The sequence below is a fragment of the Colias eurytheme genome, chromosome 2, assembly GCF_061535395.1.
Source record: "Colias eurytheme isolate Ceu_HAF_F1 chromosome 2, ilColEury1 Martin Lab GWU primary, whole genome shotgun sequence".
NCBI lineage: Eukaryota > Metazoa > Arthropoda > Insecta > Lepidoptera > Pieridae > Colias > Colias eurytheme.
The window spans coordinates 9851285-9877698 of record NC_142981.1 but is presented as its reverse complement, the minus strand read 5'-3'; the positions used below and the strand labels follow the sequence as shown (position 1 = coordinate 9877698).

The window sequence follows — 26414 nt, the reverse complement described above, 5'->3', positions numbered from 1 at the left end:
TCTCAATTTCACATTGCATTAATATTTATTAATTAAAAAAAATTTCAATGTTTTCTCCACAAGTATGTATAGAAGTTAGTATTATAAGTAATCGAACTTTTTGGCAGGTACAATGGTTAACAGACAATAATTTAGGAGTTCAAACTTCTAACAACTATGTTTTCTCAACTAACAAAAAAGAAATCTCGATCCCATGGGGCAATGAACGCTGCCACCTCATCTGCCCTGACCCAATCTATCTGCCCCATTCCATACCTCACTAGGGAACAAGGGGTTTTATATTTCTATTCGATTATAGACAGTCCCATTGTATGAATCGGCTTATAACATAAATGGTTGTGCAAGTCTAAATATTTTTCATGGCAAAAGAAAGACCATTGTTTCCGCATCTTGAACAGCCGAAAATAAAACATTTATATTCAATTCGCTTCACTCGAATTGCTTAAAGTATAATCTGATTTGTGTCCCGGAAATGAAGCCTTATACAACCGTATCGCGATTTATTGGGGAAGCCTAGAAACCTTTTAAATTATAAAAAATAAATGCGAAAGTCCACCTTGCGAATTGCTTAACAGATGGACGCCTTACACAATTTCATGAAAAAAAATATTTTGCTCTACATTTTCACCCAATTACTATTTTGTCATGAATTCTAAATGTAAGAAAATATGTTGGCATGTATGTGTGTGTTTTCTTATAGAGAAATATGACGTCATAATCGTTACGTTTTTATGGTTATAAGTAGGGATGTAACGATACATGATTTTGCCGATACGATACCGATACCGATATTTGTAGTAATGTATCGGCGATACCGATACCGATACCGATATCGATGGCTTGGTAGAAAAATAAATAGTGAATTATGCATAAAAAGTTACCAACATTTAACAGAGACAACTGTTAATCGTATTCTTTTAAATAAAAATGCCAAATCAAAAAACAACAAAACCATATTTTATTTTAGTATTATTATTTTACGAAGTCAGTTAAACTTTAAGTAATACACGTCATACAATCAGTACCTAATAAAAGTTTACTATTGGTAGAGTTTTTAAAGTGAAACTTTTATTACATCGTCTCAAACTTTTTGGTCTGTGTAGCGCATGTCGCGTGTATCGCGGCTGCCGAGTAGGTATACCTACCGTCACGCGACATGCGCTACACAAAGCAGTGTTCGGAACCGTTCGAACAGTTTCACTTTTACCGTGGTTTCATAAAACCACACAACATTTTTTTCAGAAAACAAAGTGCGCACGCGCGGGCGGCCTCCCGCATCGTTCATTGGGCGCGGGTTTTTGAATTATTTGATATCAAAAAATTGGTTGTTTGTAAAGTAGGTTTACGATCGAGATGTTTACGTGATAACATCATTATGTGTCATCAGTGGCAGCGCTCGAGATGAAACGGGAGATCGGTCCGTCTCTCTCTCGTTATACCTGCGATCGCGCTCGTGAGGTTTTGGTGTGACACAAGTTTATGAACATGTCACCCGACTAAAACGATTTTAAAAACGTTATCACGTTAAAAATTAAAAAAAATTCAAAATTATTTATTTCTTTCCTTTACATAAACAAATTTGTGATTGGAACACTCCTAGTAAGCAAATAAAATGCTTGTGTCAGGAGGTTCCGCTCTTCCTTAACACTATTACAGAAACAGAAATAAAACAATATGAATGAATACAATGCAAAAACATAAAAGAAAAGAAAGAATTTAATAAAAAAATATCGGTATCGGTTGATTTATTATCGGCGATACCGATATATCGGCTTGCCGATATATCGGCTGATATATCGGTATCGGTATCGGTATCGTTACATCCCTAGTTATAAGAATTTAGTTATAACGTAATAAAGTTTACATCTTAATTTGTAATGTTTTACAACTTTCAATTCAATGTTTATTCTAGGTACCTATATGCCTGATCGTTATTAAACTGGTGATTTAATTACACTGTAAAATTTGATTGGTCATATTATATGCCATAACTTTCAATGAAATAAATAATAATATTCAAAAAACATAACTCACAAAGTTTCACATAAACAATTTATAAATAGTAAGAGACAATAACCGCTTTGATTGATTGTTCTTAATTAATTTTTCGTGACCTTCGATAGTGCGAATGGTCTGAAAAGAAATTGGGAAATTAAAATTTTTTATCGTACTTTTTATCATAAGTCATAACTATAACTTGCTTACGCGATATACCAAATTAAACATAATGTGAATGGTCGAGCATGTAAAAACCCCAAGCAATTTATATCATCAATAAATTATAAGTGACGACTTGTTAAATGGTTTGTAAGTAGGACAAAAAAGGGGACGGTGGGGTTCCTGCGACTCGGCTAAAACGAATGGTGACAAAACCTTACCCCACCACCTCTCACCCGCAGGTCAAAGGTCATTTATGGCTTGTACCATAAATAGAACCTTTCAACACTGCATTTTTCAATTTTACACCAAATCCCTTAACTTTGCCATAGCCTCAAGATGGCTTATTATTGACTGCTCACGCAGCCAGGGTGTTCACAGCACACATCCTCTTCAATACAACTAAACTACTTAGGTTGCACGAGTATTTATAAACGATCGTTTCGTTGGCTTCACGTTGCAGTCAAAGGGTAACTTCATTCAAAAAGGTTAAATATAAATGCAGCGTTGTCGGTTGTACTTGTACTGTACCTACTGGCAATTTATTAACAATAGCGTCGACCGAGTTTGTCCGCAACTCTGGAATTATGCACGATTCTATACACAAAAACTAACTGTTAAATTTTGTCTCTAGTTACCGAAAATTTTGAAGGTGCGTTTTGTTTTTAAATATAAATCACATAAAGTGGGGTATTAATTAGAATGTGAGATAAATACATTGATACATAATTAATTTGAACCTAAATGATGCAATTGATTTCAATTAGGTACTTTCCCGAAATTTAAAACAATAGAATTTGTAATAAACAAGGTACATCGATAGTTGAATATGTAAATATTTTAACTTTATTCATAGTTTCCTATGAAGTTGATTGTTGATAAATCCGGGTCAACGACCTATGCGCACGACTGCCTTACTGAAAATGTTTTAAATCGACAAGATGACTAACAATAATTTTGAATAGACTTTTTATTAACACACTGCACCACTACGACCACAGCAGTAGTAAGTAAAAAAATAAATTAGTTGGCATAATATAATGATGTAGCTAAATCTACAATTGAACCACATAAATAAAAGAAAATCAGATAAAGATTATCGCGCAAAAAAACCTTTTGTTCGACGTGTGTGAATAACAATCGTGGTAAATATAATACGTATATAAATGCGCAGATAAAAAATAAAAATGTCCTTTTAAAAGTATAAATCGCGAATTGCAATTTCCTGAGAGTAGACGAAACAAGTTTATGTTTCGTTAGCTACAGTCAAGTTTAACTTCTTTGTTCTGTCAACTCCAGTCCAAGGATTTATTAAAGACTTGACCTTACATGTTTTGTAACAAGTACACGCTGTAATAATTGAAACAAGAAACTCTCGAGTGATTTAAAGTCTATAAACTCACGCACGGGCAATTAGGCGGTTTCTGAATACAAATGAAATTTTCTACAACAATGACAGAGAGCTAGTAAGGCCAGGACTAAAAAACAATCCTAAGGTTTGTTTTACTGATTACTTCTATACATGATCAATATTTTTATTTCAATGCTCCTGTTTAATTTATAAAATATGTGAAGTCGTAGTTTCAGGCTTCGTGTATTTGAAATGGGATATGCAAACGCATGGAATATATCCAATATCAAGACTTTTAATAAAATATAGTAGTATCGGAATGCAAACATTGAAGCCGTCGACGACATTTACAAAGCTTATTTGGTTTGCCTAACGCAACCAATTGCGTGGGACACGTCTGAATGCGCCTTGCATTGTTGCCTCGATACAAAATTCTATTATTCCTGAGCCATAACAGTTCAAGCTGAGCTGGTCATATGTGCCGAGTTTACACTGATGTACGGCCACGGGTGCAACCGGAGGCCCTGTGAGGAAACCACGGCCCACATAGATAACGCTAGTCACAATACAAACATCACGACCGCGACGTTTGTTTTAACGTGTAGATGGTACCGTTTTTTTCGCTTCCACATGTAAAAAAGCTGACTCATAGAAGCTTACAAAATGATCATTAATCCGCATTAATAAATGTGCAATCATTGTATCCCATGGAATTCCGAACATTTCATTAGACGCTCGACAATTATTAACTACACAGATTAAATATGTACCCTATAATGATAAAAACGTAATAACGTGTAGTCAATTAACTTGAGCTGACTAGGGCACGCTGCACGCAGCGGAATCACATCTTGTCCGTTAAAGACGAAATCATTGACGGCTCGCTAACAGGGTCAACAAGTACGCATTTTGCACGCCTCATAAGCGAAGCGTTGAGGTGGGTACTACTGTCACTTCGCGCAAAACATCTGATTTTTCAAACTTAAAATGTCTTTATGTATCATACATTGCACTTGTAAGATAATACATACACACACATATTAAGAAAAAACACTATTTTTAACGTTCATGATATTTTTGATGTCATTTTTGTTATTTAAACTAGTTAAAAAACAGTTTAAAAAAGTTCTGTCTTGGACGTCCGTGTGTCTGTATGTGCGGATCCTTTTTCTTGTTAACACGATAGCGACCGAAATACTTTACTAATCGAGTCTTTTTTTTTCTCTTACGCTTGAGTATGCTCAGGAATAGAACCCTTTCATTTTTCAGGGTCTGATTCGATGTGGTTTAATTGTTATTAAATAAACAAAAATAATAATTAATAAATATTTATTAAAAAAAAATTATGAGGCGTGCACTTTTGGATTTTCCAAATTATTATAAACTAGTTACAGTACAATCTGACCTCCGAAAATGTAATAGTGGGGTCTCACGATAACCGCCTCAGCGGCCGAGCCACGCACACGCTCTCCTAAGAATAACAATTGTATCGTGGGAAACCGCAAACAAATGTTACAATTACGAAATGATATCGCTAATGTAAAGTTTACCGAATGTACCGCATTATATCCAAATTACGCTATATTTATTTACTGTTATTTCCTGTACAAATGAATGGAAATAGGTGCATATTGGAGTATATTCAACATATTTAGTAGCATATGGTAGCATTCAAGTTACAGATCCACAACAAAGCAAATTTTCCATTTCTGAGAAAATTTTAAAAGTACATATCCAAAATCTATTAATAAAATATCTTAAATATGTATTGTAAAAATCAAAATAATTGCTACTGACAGAACTACATAGTTATTTGACCATTATTTAATTACCTGTCTGATATCATTACTGTACTATTATAGATACCTAATTTCATCATTCATGAATTGAATAGTATTTAGGTAAAGCTAAAGGTATTTAACTAATTAGTGATGATTTAATTCCAAAAAGTCCAAGTTGAATAGAAAAATACTATGTTTTGGCCTATTGGTATTAAAATCTGTATTGTATAAACCACTTATTCTTGAGAATACCTAAGCAAATCTTTGAAGAACAAAGTTTGAGTCTACATTGTTTTGCGATAGCAGAAAGAAATAGAATTTGTTGAACCGACATCCTTATTTCTAAAAAATTTACCATATTATTACATTCTCAATACAATAAGTGTTATTTAAGTTAATGAATAATTCAACCATTCTTATATAAATCAAGAAAATAATAGAATCAGTATGTAAACTATTTGTTGCATAATAAGAACATGATCTAAAATTTATGCCTTGATTCTAGAGTTGTCAATATGAAACAAGTATTGAAAATACTATCTATATAATTATAAAGGGATTAAAAAAATAGCTTTTTATTTCTCATGGATTAAATAAATATTTATTTATAGTTACATTAACTTTAAACTTAAGTATAACATTAGTTTAATAAACGGAAACATTTAGTTCCGTCAAAATTTATCAAAATATTCTGAAATTATTTTCCCGGATAACACACCTGTGCTGTGTATCAATTAATCCAACAATAATTTCTAAAAGATAAAATTATCATACAAAATAATGATAACTATTTATTGTAATTCTAAATATAAAAAAAACTTTATTACATATACTGATAAATTAAATGTTCAAACTATCAATGTTCTATACAAGATAAGATGTATCACATATTTATATTTGATGAGGCAACTGATGATGTTACTATTAAAATATCTAAAAGCAGGCGAAACTTTTTAAACTATCTGATTAAATTATGGTCTCACCAATTTAGTTTTATAAAATAAATATCTTCATTCATTTATATTAGTTAAAAACTTCACTATCAACCAGAAGTTGTGTTTATCTAGAGGGATATAGATATAATAAATTCTATGAAATTATCAATTATCAGTAGAATCATACATTCTTTGTGGGATTTACAGTTGATAATAACAATTGCAAATACATTGACTGTGGCTGCAAAAAATTGTATCACATGGTTACACATCACTGATTAAACTGTCCACAGACTTCAATAAATAATTTTCACTTCAATGAAGCTGATACAATTTAAAAATCTAGTAAGACAATATAGTAGACACAAAAAATAATAAGAATGATTTTTTATTCCACTTAAAATATAAAACAAACAAGTTATCTTACCTCACAGGCCATCACTCCTGTCGAGTCCGACCTTCTCAATGTAATTTATCACGTTCTATCAAAACAAATAGTTCACGCTTTTGTTTCCCAACATTGAAAACAGTCCCGACATCTAACATCCCCACGACACAAAAACATCTAAACTCTGTAGCTTCACTCACTGCGCAAGAACAAAATTTTAACTCGAAAACGAAAACACCTGACCGAATCACAAATCACTGAAAAAAACCAACATTCCTCAGGTGGGATAGATGCACATCTAAGTTATAAATTATGCCAAAATCCCGAAATCTGAACAAACACTTCGCGACTTTTTAAATTTATATATTGTTTGTAAATTCAAAAATATTTAAGAAACCAAAACGACAAATGACATCAAATGTGTGTTGAAGTAACACGAAGCGAACGATCAACCGGAGATGAACTCGCCATCTTGCTTTCATCATTTCATGTCATATTCAGGAGCAGTGTTAGCAACCTGAAGTGAGCTGATTATCGTACCAGGGGCGTAAAATTATCGTACATTAGGCGTTTTTGGTTCGAAATTATCGTACTTTTTAGAATAAAGTCAATTATAAATAAATAAATCATATAAATTGTAATATTGATATGTATGCAAGTTCTCTATAATTAGTCTTTTTTTAACTACCGCTGTCAAATCAAAAGGACACTGAAACCCAAACGTTTTACGTACCCTACTATACATTATACTCTTTGGTTTTACGCATGGTACAGATTACAGACCTGAACCGATTCCCTTTCCACTTTATGTTCAATAAACGCGCCAAGTTTAAAATTCAATCTGAAAAAATTTCACTGTTCCCATGAAAGTTCGATATGAAACACGTCAAAATTTCATATTTGTATGGGTGAAATAATATAAATTCTCGAATTTTGCCTGATAGAAATTATCGTAAAATCAGCGTACGATAATAACATGCTATCGTACATCGTACGTAGGCACCAAATTATCGTGTTTGTACGATAATTATCGTACGGTTGGGAACGCTGTTCAGGAGCACCAACTGCACGGAAAAAGACTGTCAAGTGCTATCGGATACGACAACATAACGACGTGATGCGTGAAGTTAGCCGTGGTATTGCCATGTGTAATGACCTTTTCATACTGTGTTTTCATACCATTCACTGATTCCGCAACACCCAAAACATGTTGTAATAATTTAATGTTATATTTTGCTTTATTATGATAATGATATTGTAATATTATACATAGTGTAACATTCTACTCAACATATTATCCAACAATTTGAAAAAATCCTGTTACATGTTTAAATTTTTATTTTTTACAATAGTGTATTTAAATTTATAATAAAGAAAATATATAGAATAATATAACCCAAAGACTCCTATGTAGTTAAATTTGAGAAACATTATAGTTTTGTCGTTCAGATATTATTACAATATTATATATTTTTACCGTACAGTGAAATAGAGCAATAATTGGTCTTACACAGTCTTATACCTATAGGACCTTCTTCAATTATTCAAAACTAATGTTATTGACTATTTGACAATTTTAACAACAATGCATAGTTGAATAGCATATCAGAATAAATTTGCAGTTGAAAAATTATAATAACAGTCATTATTCTAATTTTTGTGATCATTATCTACCTTTAACCCAGTTTTCTAATTACCGTACCAGATACATTCTAAAAACGGTGAGAGTAATTTATTGGTTTTACTAATTTCCGTATACATTTGCACGCTCCACGAAGGACGTATGTTTGTGACGTCATTAACACAGTGCCAGCCCGTGATGAGTACGGATGCCTCCATACTAGGAAGGAACTCCTGATGTAGGTTAAATAAACTAGGTTATTGCACTGTAAATCTGATCCGATATAAAGTCAGTTCCTTATCATCAGGTGTACTGCACAGACGTCTGCACAGACGATGAAATAAATTTTAACAATGACCCCTACGATCTATAAATATTTTTCCAGAATACACATAAGATATAAACGTTTCCCATGGCTGTAACTATGGATTTGGAAGAGAGCGTCTCTGACTCGAAGCTTCATAAGGATAGTATAGCGAAAAAAGAATTTCGACCAACTAGCGCTGTATCTCTATCGAAATCTGATCATGGCCCAGGTTTAGTCATTCTTAAACTAGTTTGATACTATGATGATTTGATGAGATTTCTCATTCTTATTTATCATTAAAACACGAATAACCATTTTCCTATTTCAGTGGAGACAACGTCTTCTTTGGAACAGTTGAAGGAATATAAAAGTTGGGTGAGTCCAGAAAGATGGAATGAGTTAAAGAAGATTGCGGACACGGCAATGAGAGAGCGTAAAGTATTTATGATAAAGGGTGGCGGATTTCCTGCTGTTCGGCGTGCACTACTTGAAAGAGGTTGGATCGAGAAGTATGAATCTCACAAGGTAGCAGAAATATATCTTAACTTCATTATTTTTTTTTTTGTACCTATACCTACCTTCATATTTTTTCGTTCTAATTCCGGTAAAATTATTACCTTGAAAAATATTTGATCGTGTGCAGGTTCGTCATCCACCAGTGAATGTCGATCCCAGAAAAGTATCTGGAAAAGAGTTGACGAAAGTAGAAAGAATGATTTTATATAAATTTATGGAACACCATTCAGTTGATTTTCTTTGGACAACCAAGCGAGATAAATACGATTGGTTGCTCAGTAACAAGGAAGTTATTATAAGCAGGTATAAAAGTTCTCTAGGTGCGACATAAATCTTTAATATACTTACATATTTTATAGCGTTTAACTAAAATAACTTTTTTTAGATTCTGTAGATCGATATTCACTACTAAAGAAGGTTTAACGTCTTCACTGACGCAAATGCATTGGTATACGGATCCAGGAGTAGCATTAACGCGGTTCCCTCGTTGCTACAACATTTACAATTCTGATAGTCTGGAAGAATTTATCGATGACTTTAGAATCACGGCCTGCATCAGTGTCCTTAAATGGCTTTCCATCAGTCTTCAAGCGAAGGGAGACCAAGGATTAATATCAGCTCATGGAAAGGTCCCATTTAGTTCTATAGAATTCGCAATATCGAGACTCAACGAATATATTACATTCTTTACGCATAAAGATATTGATGACACAGAAGATCAATCGCCACACGTTTGGGAACATGAATGGGATCAATTCCTCACACACCATTATCTCCTGGTACACGAAAATTCTAAATTTTCTGAAGACAAAAATGTAAACATACGGTATGTTTATTTTCCATAAAGATGCAAATTAGATATTAAAACAAACACGTTCGATAATAATCGAATTATATCGTAGTGAGATCACTAATGGTGCGTCATTAAAAACAATTATGATAACATGCTATGTAATGTGCGCTTGTTTATTGGAATGTAAATATTAATTCTGATTTTAATATGATATCAGATATGTTCATAATTTATATACAACTGCACGACATATTTATTTAAAAAAATTGGTAGAAAAGAAAATATCTGAGCGTGGGGTGCGATTTGAGCCTACGCCTTTTGCTTAGCGAATTTCTTCAATTCTCTCGGTTTTATGTGTAAGATGATTGTTATATTATCATAACATCTGCACCGACACCATACATTACATTCCAATTTCCAACATATCTTTACAATGTTGTATCAATGGAACTCGAAAATTTTGAGAGACAATATTTTTAGTATTTTCACGATATATTATTTCCATTTTTTTCAAATTACGTGTTATTGCGTAACCATTTAATGATATTCAAGCAGCAAAAATACTAAAAAGTAAATCATTTGCAGGCAATTAGAACGTAAAGCAGCTAAAACATTAGGGACAATGGTAAAATTTTGGCCCCAAATGGATATCGATGGAGTGCTGAATATCTGGATAGTGAAACCTGGCAATAAATGTCGTGGCAAAGGCATTCAGTTAATGAACAACATTAAAGACATAATTGGTCTCATAAACGTTCCCGCGCAGAAGACTAGATATGTCGTTCAAAAATATATTGGTATTAATATTATTAATAGTTATAAGGCACTAGTTTTTCACAATAAAATATTGTTGCTTATTTTCAGAAAATCCTTTGGTTATTTATGAAACAAAATTCGATATACGACAATGGTTTTTGATAACAAATTGTCAGCCGCTAACAATTTGGGTTTACAAGTAAGAAAGTAGTCAAGATTTTTAATTAGTCCATCGTATATTACTGAGAAATTTAGTAACAAGCAATCTTTTTTCAGAGATAGTTATTTAAGATTTAGTTCTCAAATATTCAGTTTGTCAAATTATCACGAATCAGTTCATCTAACGAACAATGCAATACAGACGAAATATAAAAATACTGGTGAACGGGATAAAGCTCTGCCCGATGAAAATATGTGGGACTGTCACACCTTTAAAGCATATCTGAGGTAAATATTAAAATTTTAAATCACTATCACTAATTATTTAAAATTTCACTAATGGTTGTAATTGCGTATTCAATTTTTGAAGACAGATAGGTAAATATGAAATGTGGGACACCAAAATCTACCCTGGAATTAAACAATGCCTTATTGGTGCTATGTTAGCGTGCCAAGATTCGATGGATAAAAGGCAGAATAGTTTTGAATTATATGGTGCTGATTTTATGTTAACAGAAGATTTTACTCCGTGGCTTATTGAAATTAATTCTAGTCCAGATTTAGCGCCCACTACATCGGTGACAGCAAGGTTATGTCCGCAATGTCTTGAGGATGTTGTAAAAGGTATGAGTTTTGAAAGACTTTAAGACTATTATGTTTCAAAAAAGTTACACAAGCAAAATTTATGTAATTTCTTATTTCAGTGGTTTTAGATCGACGTGCCAATCCAGAAGCTGATACGGGAACCTTTGAATTAGTTTATCGCCAAGTTATACCAAAAGCTCCTGCTTATCTTGGTTTGCAATTATGTATCAACGGCAAAAGGTTGTTGAAAAAGACTAAAGACAAGAAGTTTGAACAAAAAAGTGTTACACCGTTCAATCCCCCATTACCAGTAGGCGATATAACTCTAGATGTAGATCAGCCTGTTCCAGCTGAATACAGTGGTCCCATAATAACAGACTTTTTGACGTGGCTTAATCCCTACGATGCTTTACCCACTAATAAAGACGGTATTTTAGTAGGTCCAAAGGATTCGCTCACGGTACGCCAAGCTGTCACTGCCATGAAAACAAATATCAGTTTAAAAAACGGTTCCAAAAAGCGTAAAACATCTGCCGTCTCTTTTAGGACACATCGAGGAACACGAGAAAGAAACACAGAATCTAAACGGCGGGTGAAGCCCCATTCATGCTGTCGTCCTGAAGATAACCAAACACTCAACCACGTTAGTAAATACCGTACCGAGTCAGCGAAGAAATCGGAGAAGCCAAAGATTGATAGGTCGGTTGGTAACAAACGTTGTTACATAGATCCTATTGAATGGGAACGGGAAACTGCAAGTATTCTGCGATCTACTATTTCTGTACAAAACAAAATTTCTGATAGGAATGATGCTATGACATCAATACGACAAACTAAATCGAGCGTCACGCCGGGAAATATAAAACAAAATTTGGAACCATCATTTTCCCGCAGTTTTCCAAACGATTTAAATCCAATTAAAAAATTAAGTGCTATCGGTAGAAGCATCAGTAAAATGCGTGAAGAAAATAAATCAAAACAAAAACCCATAACATTTTCAAAAAGCTGTACGTCTATTTACGCACCATACAGGGTTATCGACTCTCCTTTAATCGAGGAAGAGGATTTGTTGTTTAAGAAAAGTAATAAAAATATGTTCTCATGAAATCTCAATAATTTTTGCATGATCCTCACTCGTTGTAGTCTTTAAATTGTTACAAAGCTTCTAAATTTTAAAATTTGTTATCCAATACAAATTCTACTTAATATAAGGAAAATATAGTAATCATTATTTTATTCATTCTACTTTATTTACCTATTCCTCATAGTATAGGTATCCCATTCGTATAACCGTACCCTTAGTCCAAACTCCAACCCACACCAAGGTCCAACCATAGGGCGTATTCAGAAAGAAAGCTTGAAACTTATAAGCGCTTATAAGCGCTTATCGGCGCTTGTCAGCGCTGGTAACCCGCGCAGGAAAATATATGAACATGACAAGCGCCGATAAGCGCTTATAAGTTTCAAGCTTTTTTTCTGAATACGCCCTTAGTCGTTGCTTTTCGTAAAGGTCCGCTTCACACTGGCAATAACCGTGCAATAAACTCTTGAATAAACTCATTTACTTGAAAGAAAGTGACGATAATTGACATATATTGTCTAATCTGTAAATTACATCACAATATTATTTGAATTAATCATAAAGATCAAAATCATTTAAATCAAAAATATGTTTTAAATAAAAAGCAACACAATAATGATTTGGATCGAAAATATAAAGGTATTAAAAGGTTCTCATTATCCGCAGAGTTATGACTTCTATGATTCGTTTGATAATTGATTATATTATGTTGACCAACGAAAGGCACATGCAAATCTTAGGCAATCACAACGATATGTACCTAGACCGAAATAGAGTTCCCTAAAAAGATATGCTTAAATAAATTATAAAGTGCACTTGCCAATGATCACCTGTTTTACACTAAAAGTAATAACATATATTTTTCAGAAATAATTATTAGTATCGTAAATCTATTGGGGATGAATAAAGAGCCTTTATCACAATGCCAATAGGAAAAAAGAAATATGTAAAAAGGAAGAAAGTGAGCGTTTAATTTTTAATTAATCTTTAAACATACCATGATCATAATATCAAACGTTTTACATATTAAAGTTACATATTTTTATTCGTAGAAAATAACGAAATCAAAATCTGTTCCTAAAGAGGCTACAAGGCTATTGGCAATTGAAAATTCTGCCAGTGCTTCAGGACCGGGGCTAGTTAAAGTAAGAAATTCCACCCAATTCTCGATCCTAATTTATATAATTATCGAATATTATTAAATATTTATAAATACTAAGTTATAACTATATAGTTAGTAAAGTAGTACGTACAATTGTTATAATTTCAGAAATTTTATGACAAAGTTGGTGTCAAACGAATTTATACTCCATTTCATACGTTTGGGTATAGCCAGATAAAACGAATGGAGAAGAATCAAATAACTTCTCACGCAGGGCTTTCTCCAAAGGAGAAAAGCTACGTGATTTGCACATGTGAAGCAAAATCTACGAAGTATGTAAGCCTGAAAACAAAAGCAGCTGAAGCAATACGAGAAGCTAAAATATTTTCCATACAAGGGAACTGTAGTCCCGTTCGAAAAGCTCTTCTTGATCGTGGATGGCTGGAGAAGTTGCCTCCAAATCGAATGAATCTAACAAAATTACGACGTGGTACATTTTCCAATAAAACGGATGTGCAAAGTGAGCTTGAACGTTTGCTTCTTTCAAATTTTGTTGAAAAATGCAGTCCCAATTTTGTTTGGCGCACTCGCGATGATCGAAGAGACACAACAATAGACATGACTAAAGATTACAATACTATTATCAATAAATTAGAAATTGATGCTATGTGGACTTCTAAACAAGGGTTATGCTCTTCAATGAAAAGAAATTACTGGTTCTATATTGAAGATATTGCAGAAGTAAATGGTCCGCGATCGTATAATATACCTGAGCCTGGCGAAATAGAAGGGTTTATAAAAGATTACAAAATTACTGCCTGCACTAGTTTATTGAAGTGGTTACTTTCAATGGTAGCGAATAACAGAACAGTATTTGTTGATGATGGCGAAATTTCTATGAATGTCATCGTATTTGCTTTAAAAAGATGCAAAGAGTATTTGCTACGTAAACAGCATAAAGACATTGATCGGGAGATAAACATAATAACTAACGAACAGTGGAATTCATTTTTGAAAAAATACTATTGTATAATTGCTAAAGACGAAATATTTCGAAAAGATAAGTATGATAAGTTACCGTTGTATTTATGCTATGCTAAATTTTTATTAAAAGAAATTCATAGATATAGACCACAATTAAGTTGTGAAGGATGTCATAATATTTGGATAATAAAACCTGCACATTGTTCAAGAGGGAGAGGCATACGAATGGCTTCAAAATTAGGTGTTATCACCGATTTGTTGAATAAAGCAAGTGCAAAACATGTTATTCAAAAATATATTGGTAAGGATGAGCTACAATTTTGCTACAACTTTGCTAACAAATATTCTTCGTTTATTATTAAAAAATTCTTTGCGTTTTCAGAAGAACCACTTTTAATCCATGATACTAAATTTGATATCAGACAATATTACTTGGTCACCAGTACGTATCCTTTAGTTGTTTGGATGTACAAGGACTGTTATTTAAAATTTAGTTCACAAAAGTATAGTCTGAAAAATTACCATGAATCAATCCATTTGACGAATAATGCTGTACAAAGAAAGTATACAAATTGTGAAGGAAGACATTCTGAACTTCCATCGAATAATATGTGGGATTTAGACAAATACAAAAATTATTTGGATAACATCGGAAAGGATAAAGTTTGGGATAACATTATTTACCCAGGAATGAAAAAATCAATTATTGGAATAATGCTTAGTTGCCAAGACACCTTGTCCGTTTGCAAAAATCGATTTGAATTATATGGATGTGATTTTATTTTGGACAAAGAATACAAACCATGGTTGATAGAAATAAATTCATGTCCCGATCTCAATAGTACGACTCTAGTAACTGGAAAAATTTGTCCAGCTGTTGTATCCGATATAATAAAAGGTAATAAATATTTTTAAATTATATGTAAATTAATTAAAATATGTTTACGAATATTATTATTGCTTTACAGTTGTTATCGATTATGCACATAATCATAAAGCTTCGACCGGAAAATTCGAATGTATTTATCGACAACCTATGACACTACCGAAATATGGCAATGCAGCGGATATGACCATACAAGGTCATTCATTACCCTATGACTATTTCTATAGAGGTAATATAGAAATAAAAGAATCTTATGATGACATTGAAATTGGGACAGAGTATAATATTCGTGCCGTCCTAAACAAACTTAAGCGTTTACATGGAACAGACACGGTAATGAAAAAACCTATCGAAGACACTAATTATGGTAATTCAAAGGAAAGTAATGACTCTTGCACTCATAGTACTCTGTCAGAAAATGAAATGAGTCCTAGTTCGGAGAGGCAAAGCGATAGATCTGGAGATATTCTTGTAATTGAAGATGTTAATTCTGACAAAAGTTTGTCTTCAAAAAATATTCCGGTAACAGACTGTTCAGTTTCTCACTCTAGCTCCAATCATTTAAAACGAATACAGAACGTTTGTAGTGTTACGGATCTCAATACATTTCTAAACCGCTATCAGAACACGGAAATAAAGCAATCATTCAGTTTCAGTAAACTAGATGATGGACCTCTTGGAAAAGCAAGTTTTAATGATATTTTATCAGAGAAAAAGAAAAAAATGGATTCGGCACTATCATTATATTATGACAAGAAAAGTGATAATTTGAATATCACCTCATTTACACCAAACGGAGAATTATTGTTAGCTAATTTTCATAAAAATGATAGCATGTTTAAAGCGGCATCAAAAATAATAACATTTATTAAGGAAAAAGAAAAAGAGTATGAAGCAGAATATTAAATAATTTCTTTTTTCCAAAACAATGCTAAGTAAATAATTATTAATAGGTATCAATTAAAATTATACATGTTTTTTTGCACCCGTGTGTTTAATTTAAATCCAAATAAAATATGTATTCATAGCCCGTTTCAAGACTTCAGGGTTTTATCTGTCAGTTAAGTATTAAAAATGTATTAAAACGATTTCTTGTGTCAATGGGAACAGGCCGAAAAACAGTCGACTAAAGATTAAAGCTCATTAGACCCACCCAGCACCCGACCAGCTACTCCTCCTCCTCGCTTGGCGTCAACTTCTTCTCCAAGATGGTCCACAGGTGAACGACACGTGGTCAATGAGTGGATATCGCTTGGACCACGTACTTTTGAGTAGTCTGTTTCCATTGGCACTAGATCTACACGTGTTTATGATAAAGAAAGGCAAATAATGAGAGGGAGCGGCGCATTGCCAACGCGTGGTCCTCTCGTGAATTATTCGCGGCAAGCGTGAGAGCAGCGAATTGTCACCGAGTCAACCTGCAGACCACGGGGTCGGGGGTGGTCCTTAGAGCCTAAAGTAATCTAATCTCTCAATATATGACTACACTTGGGTTGCTTTTATTACTGTTGTTACAACTATCAAATCATAAAAATGGACACTACGTATGATCCGGTAAAAATAAGTACCTACGACAGTTGTTCAATGATAAAATATTTTAACGATACTGAAAATAATAGATGGACCCTTGGGTTATAACCTGTGGTTATAACATTTTGATATAAACAAGTAGAAACTACACTCGTGATTCGTGAGTTTTCCAAAGATAAAATTAATCATCACGATAGAGTGAGAATGATGATGAGTTATGTTCCCTTATATTTACACCTTCATAACCCGTTGATCGAGCAAATAGACAAGTGAATACAAATTTATGTGTATATGTATTTACAATACAAATTTTTGTAAATCAATATAAATCAACTAATAATCAATACAATTATTATTAATAATACACTAGAAATCTTTAGAAATACACAAACGCATTACAAATGTTGCCGTTTTAAAAAATTCTGTTTGCTTTACTGTATCTGTTCTCATAAAATTATACGCTTCTATTATTTATCTGTATCTCGTTTATTAAAAAAGTCTAATTTTACAAGGCGGAGTGCATCTTGCATTGTTGTAATTTTAAATTATTTGGACTGTTAATATAATTACTGCATGATAATGGGGCGCTCAAGATCAAGAAGTAAATCCCCTCGTCGGCATCATAAAAGTAGTAAACATTCAAGGAAGAAAAGTCGATCCAAAGACAGATCCTCATCGCGTAGTAGAAGCACAAAACATGCCGAAAAATCAAGAGAAAGAAGTTCTAAATCACGGTATTTACTACATTCCATATGAATTTATTTTTATAATGTTACAATAACCAATAAATCATCGGCTTATCGATTATTTACAGGAAAAGGTCGCATTCAGTTTCTTCTTCTTCAAGTACTGGTGGATCTTACGATGGCAGCCGGGGTAGGAAAAAGTCAAAAGGCCGTAGCAAAATGGATGAAGTGGATCGTCTAGCTGAAATGGAAAGACAAAGACGTGTGAGAGAAGCGGAACAAAAGGTAAATATGGTAATAATTTGTAGCTATGCTTTTATTTGTATATTTGAAATTGCTACCTTTGTATTTAATTTCGTCATATTTTACACTAAATTTTAAATTATCACGTTATAAAGGTCGTTGAAGAAGAAGCGGCGAAAAGAATAGAACTTCTCGTGAAGAAGAGAGTAGAAGAGGAATTAGAAAAGCGAAAAGATGAAATAGAGAGAGAAGTGGCAAAAAGAGTTGAAGAGGCGAAGCAAAAAATGGAACAAGAAATGATGCAAGAACTGGAGAAACAGAGGGAACAGCAGAAGCGGGAGGAAATGGCCAGACAGGTAACTGCCACTATCATCTATCAGTCATATGTAAAAGCAATCATTCACAAAATTGCTGTTACATGTGACATCCGCTAAATCAAACTTGCTCTTGCAGCCCAAACATATAAGTATACATCCTTGTGTTATATACAAATGTATTCTGCAACACTAATAATCGAATTCTTTCGATCATATCTGTTAAAGGTCCAGTCAGGTGTAGTTCGAGTTTACAAGAACTTAAAAAATTGTCACTTGTTAAGAATATGTATATATCCAATTAACATGCATATCATTTGCACTCACCAAAATAGACTTGTTATTATACTATAAGAATGCCATTAAGGCTTTCGGCTAGCATTTTAAAATTGTTCGCTTGACTGTCCTTGGCAGTCACGTAGTGTATAAGTCAGGTCGGAAGACTGCGCAAGACGCGAAGCTGTAAGAATTTTTACGGAGTTGCCGCTTGAGGATCAGCCCCTGAAGCCGAAGGTATTTTTTGAATCTATTTTTTGTATAACAATTTTTTGTTTCATGCTACTAAGGATTATGTAAATCAAGTTACTCTCTGCTAGCTATGATGATTTAAAGATAATGTTATTGTGAACATGTTCATTTGTACAGAAAAATATATTATGATGTATTTTACAAAACAAAATTATTTGTATACTTTTATATCAATGTAAATAGGCAGTTTCAAATGTTTCATAAGAGTTGTAAAGATGAATATAGAGACACGCAATATAATACACACACCAAGTGTTTTAGGGATCTCATAATATGGTAGAAATAACAAAATACAATATCAACCAGGTGACAGTGCTAGTATATGTGATAACATGATGTTTTTATTATACAGGCTGAAGAGGAACGTAAAAGGAAAGAGTTGGAGGATATCATGGCTGAAAATAATAGAAAGATAGAAGAGGCTCAACGCAAGTTGGTGAGTAACCTGTTTATTAACATACTAGCTGCGCCCCTCGGTTTCGCCCGCGTGACTTCAATTGGTTGTCCGAGAACTCCTGTTGGTTATAGCATGATGATATAACCTTCCTTGATAAATGGGCTATCTAACATCAAAAGAATTTTTCAATTCAGACCAGTTGTTCCTGAGATTAGTGCGTTTAAACAAACATATAAAATCTTCAGCTTTATAATATTAGTTTAGATTCAATCATTTACAAGACATTTATTATTTAACTTTATTCATTACACATTAGAAAAATTAGTAAAATTAGTAAAATGTGTGTTGTTTTCAATTTATTCATGTGCTTTTAAATCATTGTAAAATAAAATTATAGTACCGGTTCTGAAAGCACTTTTTGATAAACTTTTGATATGACCCCCATTACATCTAAAATTAAATTAATTGTATTTCAATTCACATTCATAAATTTACATTTTTTACAAACCACAAATAACTACAATATCATTAAATTTGTATTGCCATTTTGTTGGCATTAAGTCATCCATATATTTAGCAGTATGAGGAAGTCATTAAAAAACTGGTTTTATTTCTTATCACAATATGTATAATATAGTCTACATAAGTATAATTTTAATTAAGAAAGTACAGTAAATTTTTCTGTTTTATTTAATACTAGCTGTGCCGCGCGGTTTCACCCGCATTGCTCTGCTCCTGTTGGTCTTATCGTGATGATATAATATAGCCTATAGCCTTCCTTGATAAATGGGCTATGTAACATCGAAAGAATTTAAACCATATTGGACCAGTAGTTCCTGAGATAAGCGCTTTCAAACAAACTAACAAACTCTTCAGCTTGATAAAATTACAGTATAGATGTGTATTGTGTAGTTCTAAAAATCCGAAGAATTCAACGGATTATTTAATACATTATTTAGCCCGACATTGATTGAACACTACAGCAAACATGGTCACGAGGAGGATGTCAAAATTTTGGCGTGAAATAAAACTACATATTTAAATATAACATTTACTTCACAATCATTAGAATAATTTGGATTGTATTTTATGACTTGGTACTCATTTTTATTGGTAAACTTTTCAAGACAGAGTGGTTTAAAATTATCTATACTTTTTGATGCGAACCATTGTGGGCATAAGTTATTGTAACATAAATTTTTATTTGCACAGGCTGAAGAAAGGCTAGCAATGATAGAAGAACAACGAAAAATGGATGAAGAACGGCAAAAGTTGAAGAAAGAACAAGAGAAGAGAGTAAAGGAGGAACAAAAGAAAATATTAGGCAAAAATAATTCAAGACCCAAATTATCATTTTCATTGAAACCACTTTGATAGGTCTGTCTACGTTTTAATTATTCAAATACTTCCCAGTTAGTTTCCCGCGCATTTATATGTATATTTTTTTAAACTGGCAACAAAAATTTGCAACGGTTTATTTTATTCACCATTATTTCTATGGATAACTGTAAATATATTTTAAGGTAGTATTTGTTGTAGGCAATGATATTTTATGTATAGATACGTTATATACTCACAATATATCCAAAAAAAAATGCTTCATATGCAGTGTCAGGCACACACAAATACAATTTTCATTTTACTTGATTTATTACATTGACAGACTGTATAAGAGAGATGGCTCTAATAAAATGATATAAACAAAAAAGACAAAGATAGTTTGTCACTTCCGCGCAGGTGTAAGCAAAAGTCATAAGAATTCGCCAATTAAATATAAATAAACAAATAGTTGCCATGGTAATTGGCATAGACTAACGACACAGAAGGTTCAATGTTATAGATATAGATGTTAGGTTTCCTGCACAAGTAAATAAATGTGACAATTTCATTTACTATTTTATGATTATTATGATGTCGTAACTATTACAATGAAAAAAAAAAATTTTTGGAGATATAACTGTATTAAGTATTTATTACTAGCTGTGGTGTTCGTTTTCGATCATCATCATTTCACCCGATAAACACCCACTGCTGAGCATACTGCATAATCCTCCAGAACTCCATAAGGACCGATCTTACGCTATTCGTTTCAAGGCAGTTCCCGAAACCCGTACAAGGTCATCACTCCAACTTGTAGGATAATTATAATAATAGTTGTGCCTAGATGAAAAAAAGGATGAAATAAAAGAAAGGATGAAGTATAAGCCTTTTTTATCTAAAACACAAATAAAATTTATGTTCAATAGCTATTTACAGAAAAGCAAATAGCATTTTTCGTCAGTAGCGATAATCTTTTCTTTAATGTTTACGTATATTCAACATCATTTTATTTTTATTTATCATTTTATTATTGCAAACAAACATTTTTGCCATCACGATTTCATTGTATATAATAAATAGCTATATTTGTTAATTATATGCACTGGATGTAAACTATAAAAAAAATCAAGTATTTACCAAAATCGAAATTAATAAAATAACCGTTCTATTTTCAATAATCGTATCTACATGATAATCTTTGAACACAGTGTACGCTAGCTTTGTCACACTAGTGATTGAAGCAATGTTTTATCCCTTTCATTATTTCAATACACGTGTCAAGCAAGTGTCATTCATAAAGAATTGTAAATTGTTATTTTTACTCTTAAACTGTAATAATTTAATATATTTTGCTGTGATATGATATTCCTTTATCTTTTTTTATTTTTTTACACGAATACGTGCACTTTCTGAACACACAGGAAGGCATTTTCGACAACTTTAATGTACCTATCGGCATATACGCTCACTGGGACCGGTGACAATCGGACTGATTGCATTGGTCCCAAATAGGACCAATTCACGGAATCAGTTTTGGTGCGTTGATGACGTATCTACCTCTTGTTTCTATATATAATATCATTGGTTGTAGGTTAATAAAATTGCGGTATTGTTTATTTTGTCATCAATTTAATGTACAATAGTATATGTATGTGTATATCACAAATGTATGTAAACATATTGAACAAAGAATTCGTCATTTTAATATTTGTTTAAGTATCACCATATTTTTGATTTTGTTCTATAGGTCTAGTCCAGCCTGATTTTTCTCTCCCAAAGGTGATGGTCAATTATCTAAAACCAAATATTTTGTTTGTTTCTATATAATTTGGAAAATTAAAATACATTTAGTTTCAAATGTTTTTCTAAAATTTGATAACATAATAAAAAAATGTTTGCATTATTGAGTCACTTTTTTTACTAAGTATACATGAAGATTTTGAAACCATACACTAGAATTTTTTTCCGAAATAGTTTTTCAGCTCAATAATGTAATTGGTTATTTAATTCTTCTTATTTAAAATCCTACACAGTATGAATTCTTATACCTCAGAATTGTGGAAATCAATCAAGTGATGTACGATTTGTACATCTTCAATTTTGCATAGTAATTTGGTTGTTTAAAATTTTTTTTAAACTTGTGTTGAATGGAATAGTTTTATATAAATTAATAATAATGATGATGAACATTGTATCAATATTGTATGCATCTTTATCTGATCTTGAAAAACTCATCGCCTAAAAAACTAAATAGCTGTGTGCTTCCCAATAGTAAAATATATTGAATATTGACTTTTAAAATGTAAAAGATTTGCATAAATAAATTAATTATAAGTACACCTATTTAAAAATATTTGTTTTTTAATTCTAACATGAAGTAACAAATAAAAATATAAAGCTGCTGTACATAACTATTTATTGGTTGACTTAAAAAATTAAATTTAAGAATGTTTATTATATTTTTTTCAGAAACAATACAAGAATTAATAATAAAGGAAATAATTAAAAAACGAGTGCTTTGTATAATTTTTTATTATCTAGCAATCACCACATGTAAGGGACTTTTTTCAATAAATTCTAATGCCACATATTCGTGTTTTTATTTTTTACCTTATTCCTATAGAAATACAGAATACGGTGTATTATGCTTTGGCCTTTGATCGAGAAGATGGCTGTGTCCGCACAACGATATTTCACAAGTAGTATGCGAAACAGTGCGGTTTATTTCCGCTTGAATATTTCGTGCAGTTTAGACTATAAAGTAAGTATGGCTATGTCCGCACTGCGGATTATAATTCGCGCGTTTCGCTCTGTCGCGTCGTACAACGCAATGGCGCTATTAGTCCGTTTTCTTATGGGCATGCTTGTATGGAAAGGTATACATTTTTGAGTAAAGCAATGCCATTTGGTACGAATGTTGTACTCGTCGACCTAAGCCCAAATCGCCCGGTAGCCAGTCATTACTCCCCGGAAGGACGGAGGGAGGGGGGGTTAAAGAACAGAGCGACCGACGCGCAGAAAAAAAATTCTAGCGGATTAATTTGGACCTTTGAGTCAAGTTTGGTGTCGTTATCAGGTAACTAGATGATGCCCGATTCATTCCCCATACCAGGTTTTTAGGGTTCCATAGCAAAATATGTCACAATCCTTAAAATAATAAACTTTTAGTAGTGAAAAAATCCAAACAAACCTGTATAGGTTTATATTTTTGTATCAAACTTGGTTTATAAAAAAATACTGTCTGAAAGGCCATTTAATGCAGATTATAAAAACATGAACATGTAACATATATTTTACCATTTTAAATGTAAAAAAAATTATACAAAGTACAGAAACGTTCGACAGCGCAGCGTAGGGGACGGCTAAGAGACCCGAAAAACAAGCAATACTAATAAAAAAAACAGCCAAGTGCGATTCTGACTCGCTCATCGAGTGTTTCGTACTTATTTTTCCCATAATATGTTAATTGGTCTGGTAGGACCTGGATATCTGATACTCACAAACTTTTTCGTCTTTATAATATTAGTGTGATTTTTAATCATCTTTAAATTATAAATGAAGTCAGGTAACATTGTTAAAAATAAATATATATAATAATAGAACGTTATAGTATTAATAATAATGACAACCACCTCCACAATTACATAATTAGGTACCTATATTAGAGCTGGCGTTTAAAACACTTCAATCTGGAACTGCAAGATTTCACCTATATCTTATTAATTCGAAGCTTTTCTTTTCCTTTTATTTCAGATGGGGAAGGAATATTCAGATTTTTTTGTAGGTCCCCAAATATACACAGCCTGTAAAACTGCCCTTAAGGTGTGTTGATTAAGGGCAGCTTCTGTAGGAGAAATTTTCTATTTGCATGGCCTTTTATGTTTAAAATTGTTTGCGACCCTCATTTACTGATCTGAAAAACAAACATGTACTTATAATACTTATTAAAATATAAGTTCTGGTTAAGAGTATCTTTATAATATCGTGACCGTCCTTACCTATCATGCATTGTAATCACAAACTTCAATTTCACTGTCTGCATATTTGCCACTGTAAAGTACCCTCGTGTGGCTTTAGGATATGCCTTCCATGCCTCAAATGCATGTACATATATGTATACCCATAGTTATTTTAGACCTTCTAGCTTTGGAACACATGATATTCTGTACTAGCTATATGTGTCGACTGTTCTTAACAATATTTTGGGTACTATTACTATATCGAGTGTTCCAAAGCTAAGGTCTAAAAGAACTATGGGTACACATCGGCACAGGACGAAATAATCAATACCTGGCATGTAACCTGTGCATGTGTAACAATGCTAGCTTCATGTTTAAATATTGGACTTATTAGTAGTTATATATTACTATGTAAAATTAAATTGTACCTTAATATTGGCACGATTTTAAAAGAGCAAATAAGGAGTTTCTTTTTTCCGGTTCTTCTCCATACATACTGCTTTCCGAATCGGTGATAAATGTTAAAAAAATGTTATGACGATTCAAAATTGCTTTTATAAGAAGTCTAATTAAATAAATAAATGTTAGAGTTTCAGTTTAGTACCCAAATTAATTTCTTGACAAATAATACTCAAGAAATGGTTTCCTTGTATCAGGTCCACAAAGAACACACGTTTTGCCCTTATTTCATTCTTTTACCAGATGTTACACAAACTCATATTTAATCTATTTAATGCAAGACGCAAATAAACTGCATTTGAGGCATGGAAGGCATATCCTAAAGCCACACGAGGGTACTTTACAGTGGCAAATATGCAGACAGTGAAATTGAAAAGTTTGTGATTACAATGCATGATAGGTAAGGACGGTCACGATATTATAAAGATACTCTTAACCAGAACTTATATTTTAATAAGTATTATAAGTACATGTTTGTTTTTCAGATCAGTAAATGAGGGTCGCAAACAATTTTAAACATAAAAGGCCATGCAAATAGAAAATTTCTCCTACAGAAGCTGCCCTTAATCAACACACCTTAAGGGCAGTTTTACAGGCTGTGTATATTTGGGGACCTACAAAAAAATCTGAATATTCCTTCCCCATCTGAAATAAAAGGAAAAGAAAAGCTTCGAATTAATAAGATATAGGTGAAATCTTGCAGTTCCAGATTGAAGTGTTTTAAACGCCAGCTCTAATATAGGTACCTAATTATGTAATTGTGGAGGTGGTTGTCATTATTATTAATACTATAACGTTCTATTATTATATATATTTATTTTTAACAATGTTACCTGACTTCATTTATAATTTAAAGATGATTAAAAATCACACTAATATTATAAAGACGAAAAAGTTTGTGAGTATCAGATATCCAGGTCCTACCAGACCAATTAACATATTATGGGAAAAATAAGTACGAAACACTCGATGAGCGAGTCAGAATCGCACTTGGCTGTTTTTTTTATTAGTATTGCTTGTTTTTCGGGTCTCTTAGCCGTCCCCTACGCTGCGCTGTCGAACGTTTCTGTACTTTGTATAATTTTTTTTACATTTAAAATGGTAAAATATATGTTACATGTTCATGTTTTTATAATATGCATTAAATGGCCTTTCAGACAGTATTTTTTTATAAACCAAGTTTGATACAAAAATATAAACCTATACAGGTTTGTTTGGATTTTTTCACTACTAAAAGTTTATTATTTTAAGGATTGTGACATATTTTGCTATGGAACCCTAAAAACCTGGTATGGGGAATGAATCGGGCATCATCTAGTTACCTGATAACGACACCAAACTCGACTCAAAGGTCCAAATTAATCCGCTAGAATTTTTTTCTGAGCGTCGGGCGCTCTGTTCTTTAACCCCCCCTCCCTCCGTCCTTCCGGGGAGTAATGACTGGCTACCGGGCAATTTGGGCTTAGGTCGACGAGTACAACATTCGTACCAAATGGCATTGCTTTACTCAAAAATGTATACCTTTTCCCATAAGAAAACGGACTATATTGAGAAGATCCTTCTATTTTACGCCAAT

At 32.6% G+C, this 26414-nt stretch overlaps 4 protein-coding genes and 1 long non-coding RNA gene across 8 annotated transcripts in view; 4 read left to right on the top strand and 1 right to left on the bottom strand.

Annotated features, from left to right (window-relative positions):
• GckIII (Germinal centre kinase III) overlaps positions 1 to 7088 on the bottom strand; it is a 92167-nt gene extending 85079 nt beyond the window's left edge. For both annotated transcript variants that reach the window (XM_090115680.1, XM_090115685.1), the window contains exon 1: positions 6652 to 7088. In XM_090115680.1, coding sequence (XP_089971806.1) covers positions 6652 to 6663 — 12 coding nt within the window. In that variant the 5' untranslated portion in view covers positions 6664 to 7088. The remainder of the gene's footprint in view (positions 1 to 6651) is intronic.
• The window catches only part of LOC149910613 (uncharacterized), a 341209-nt gene that overhangs the window by 12117 nt on the left and 302678 nt on the right, over positions 1 to 26414 (top strand). The window lies entirely within an intron of this gene.
• Positions 8573 to 12546, top strand: LOC149910625 (tubulin glycylase 3A-like). Of its 2 annotated transcripts, XM_090108197.1 has the most exons (10): positions 8573 to 8769; positions 8869 to 9065; positions 9184 to 9359; positions 9442 to 9882; positions 10435 to 10646; positions 10714 to 10804; positions 10882 to 11052; positions 11135 to 11388; positions 11469 to 11809; positions 11896 to 12074. In XM_090108197.1, the coding sequence occupies exons 1-10, from the start codon at positions 8646 to 8648 to the stop codon at positions 11932 to 11934; spliced, it is 2046 nt and encodes a 681-aa protein (XP_089964323.1). In that variant the 5' UTR covers positions 8573 to 8645; the 3' UTR covers positions 11935 to 12074. The 2 variants fall into 2 exon arrangements, with proteins under 2 accessions (XP_089964323.1, XP_089964319.1); XM_090108193.1 differs by having other exon boundaries at positions 11469 to 12546.
• LOC149910624 (tubulin glycylase 3A-like) lies at positions 13353 to 16308 on the top strand. Its single transcript, XM_090108794.1, has 5 exons — positions 13353 to 13391; positions 13483 to 13575; positions 13701 to 14817; positions 14899 to 15414; positions 15485 to 16308. Exons 1-5 carry the CDS (start codon positions 13353 to 13355, stop codon positions 16306 to 16308), a joined length of 2589 nt encoding a protein of 862 aa, XP_089964920.1.
• Positions 17420 to 22127, top strand: Arglu1 (Arginine and glutamate rich 1). Of its 2 annotated transcripts, none has more exons than XM_090115651.1 (6): positions 17420 to 17666; positions 17747 to 17903; positions 18017 to 18217; positions 19056 to 19139; positions 20313 to 20639; positions 22012 to 22127. In XM_090115651.1, exons 1-5 carry the CDS (start codon positions 17506 to 17508, stop codon positions 20472 to 20474), a joined length of 765 nt encoding a protein of 254 aa, XP_089971777.1. In that variant the 5' UTR covers positions 17420 to 17505; the 3' UTR covers positions 20475 to 20639; positions 22012 to 22127. The 2 variants fall into 2 exon arrangements, with proteins under 2 accessions (XP_089971777.1, XP_089971769.1); XM_090115643.1 differs by having other exon boundaries at positions 17747 to 17912.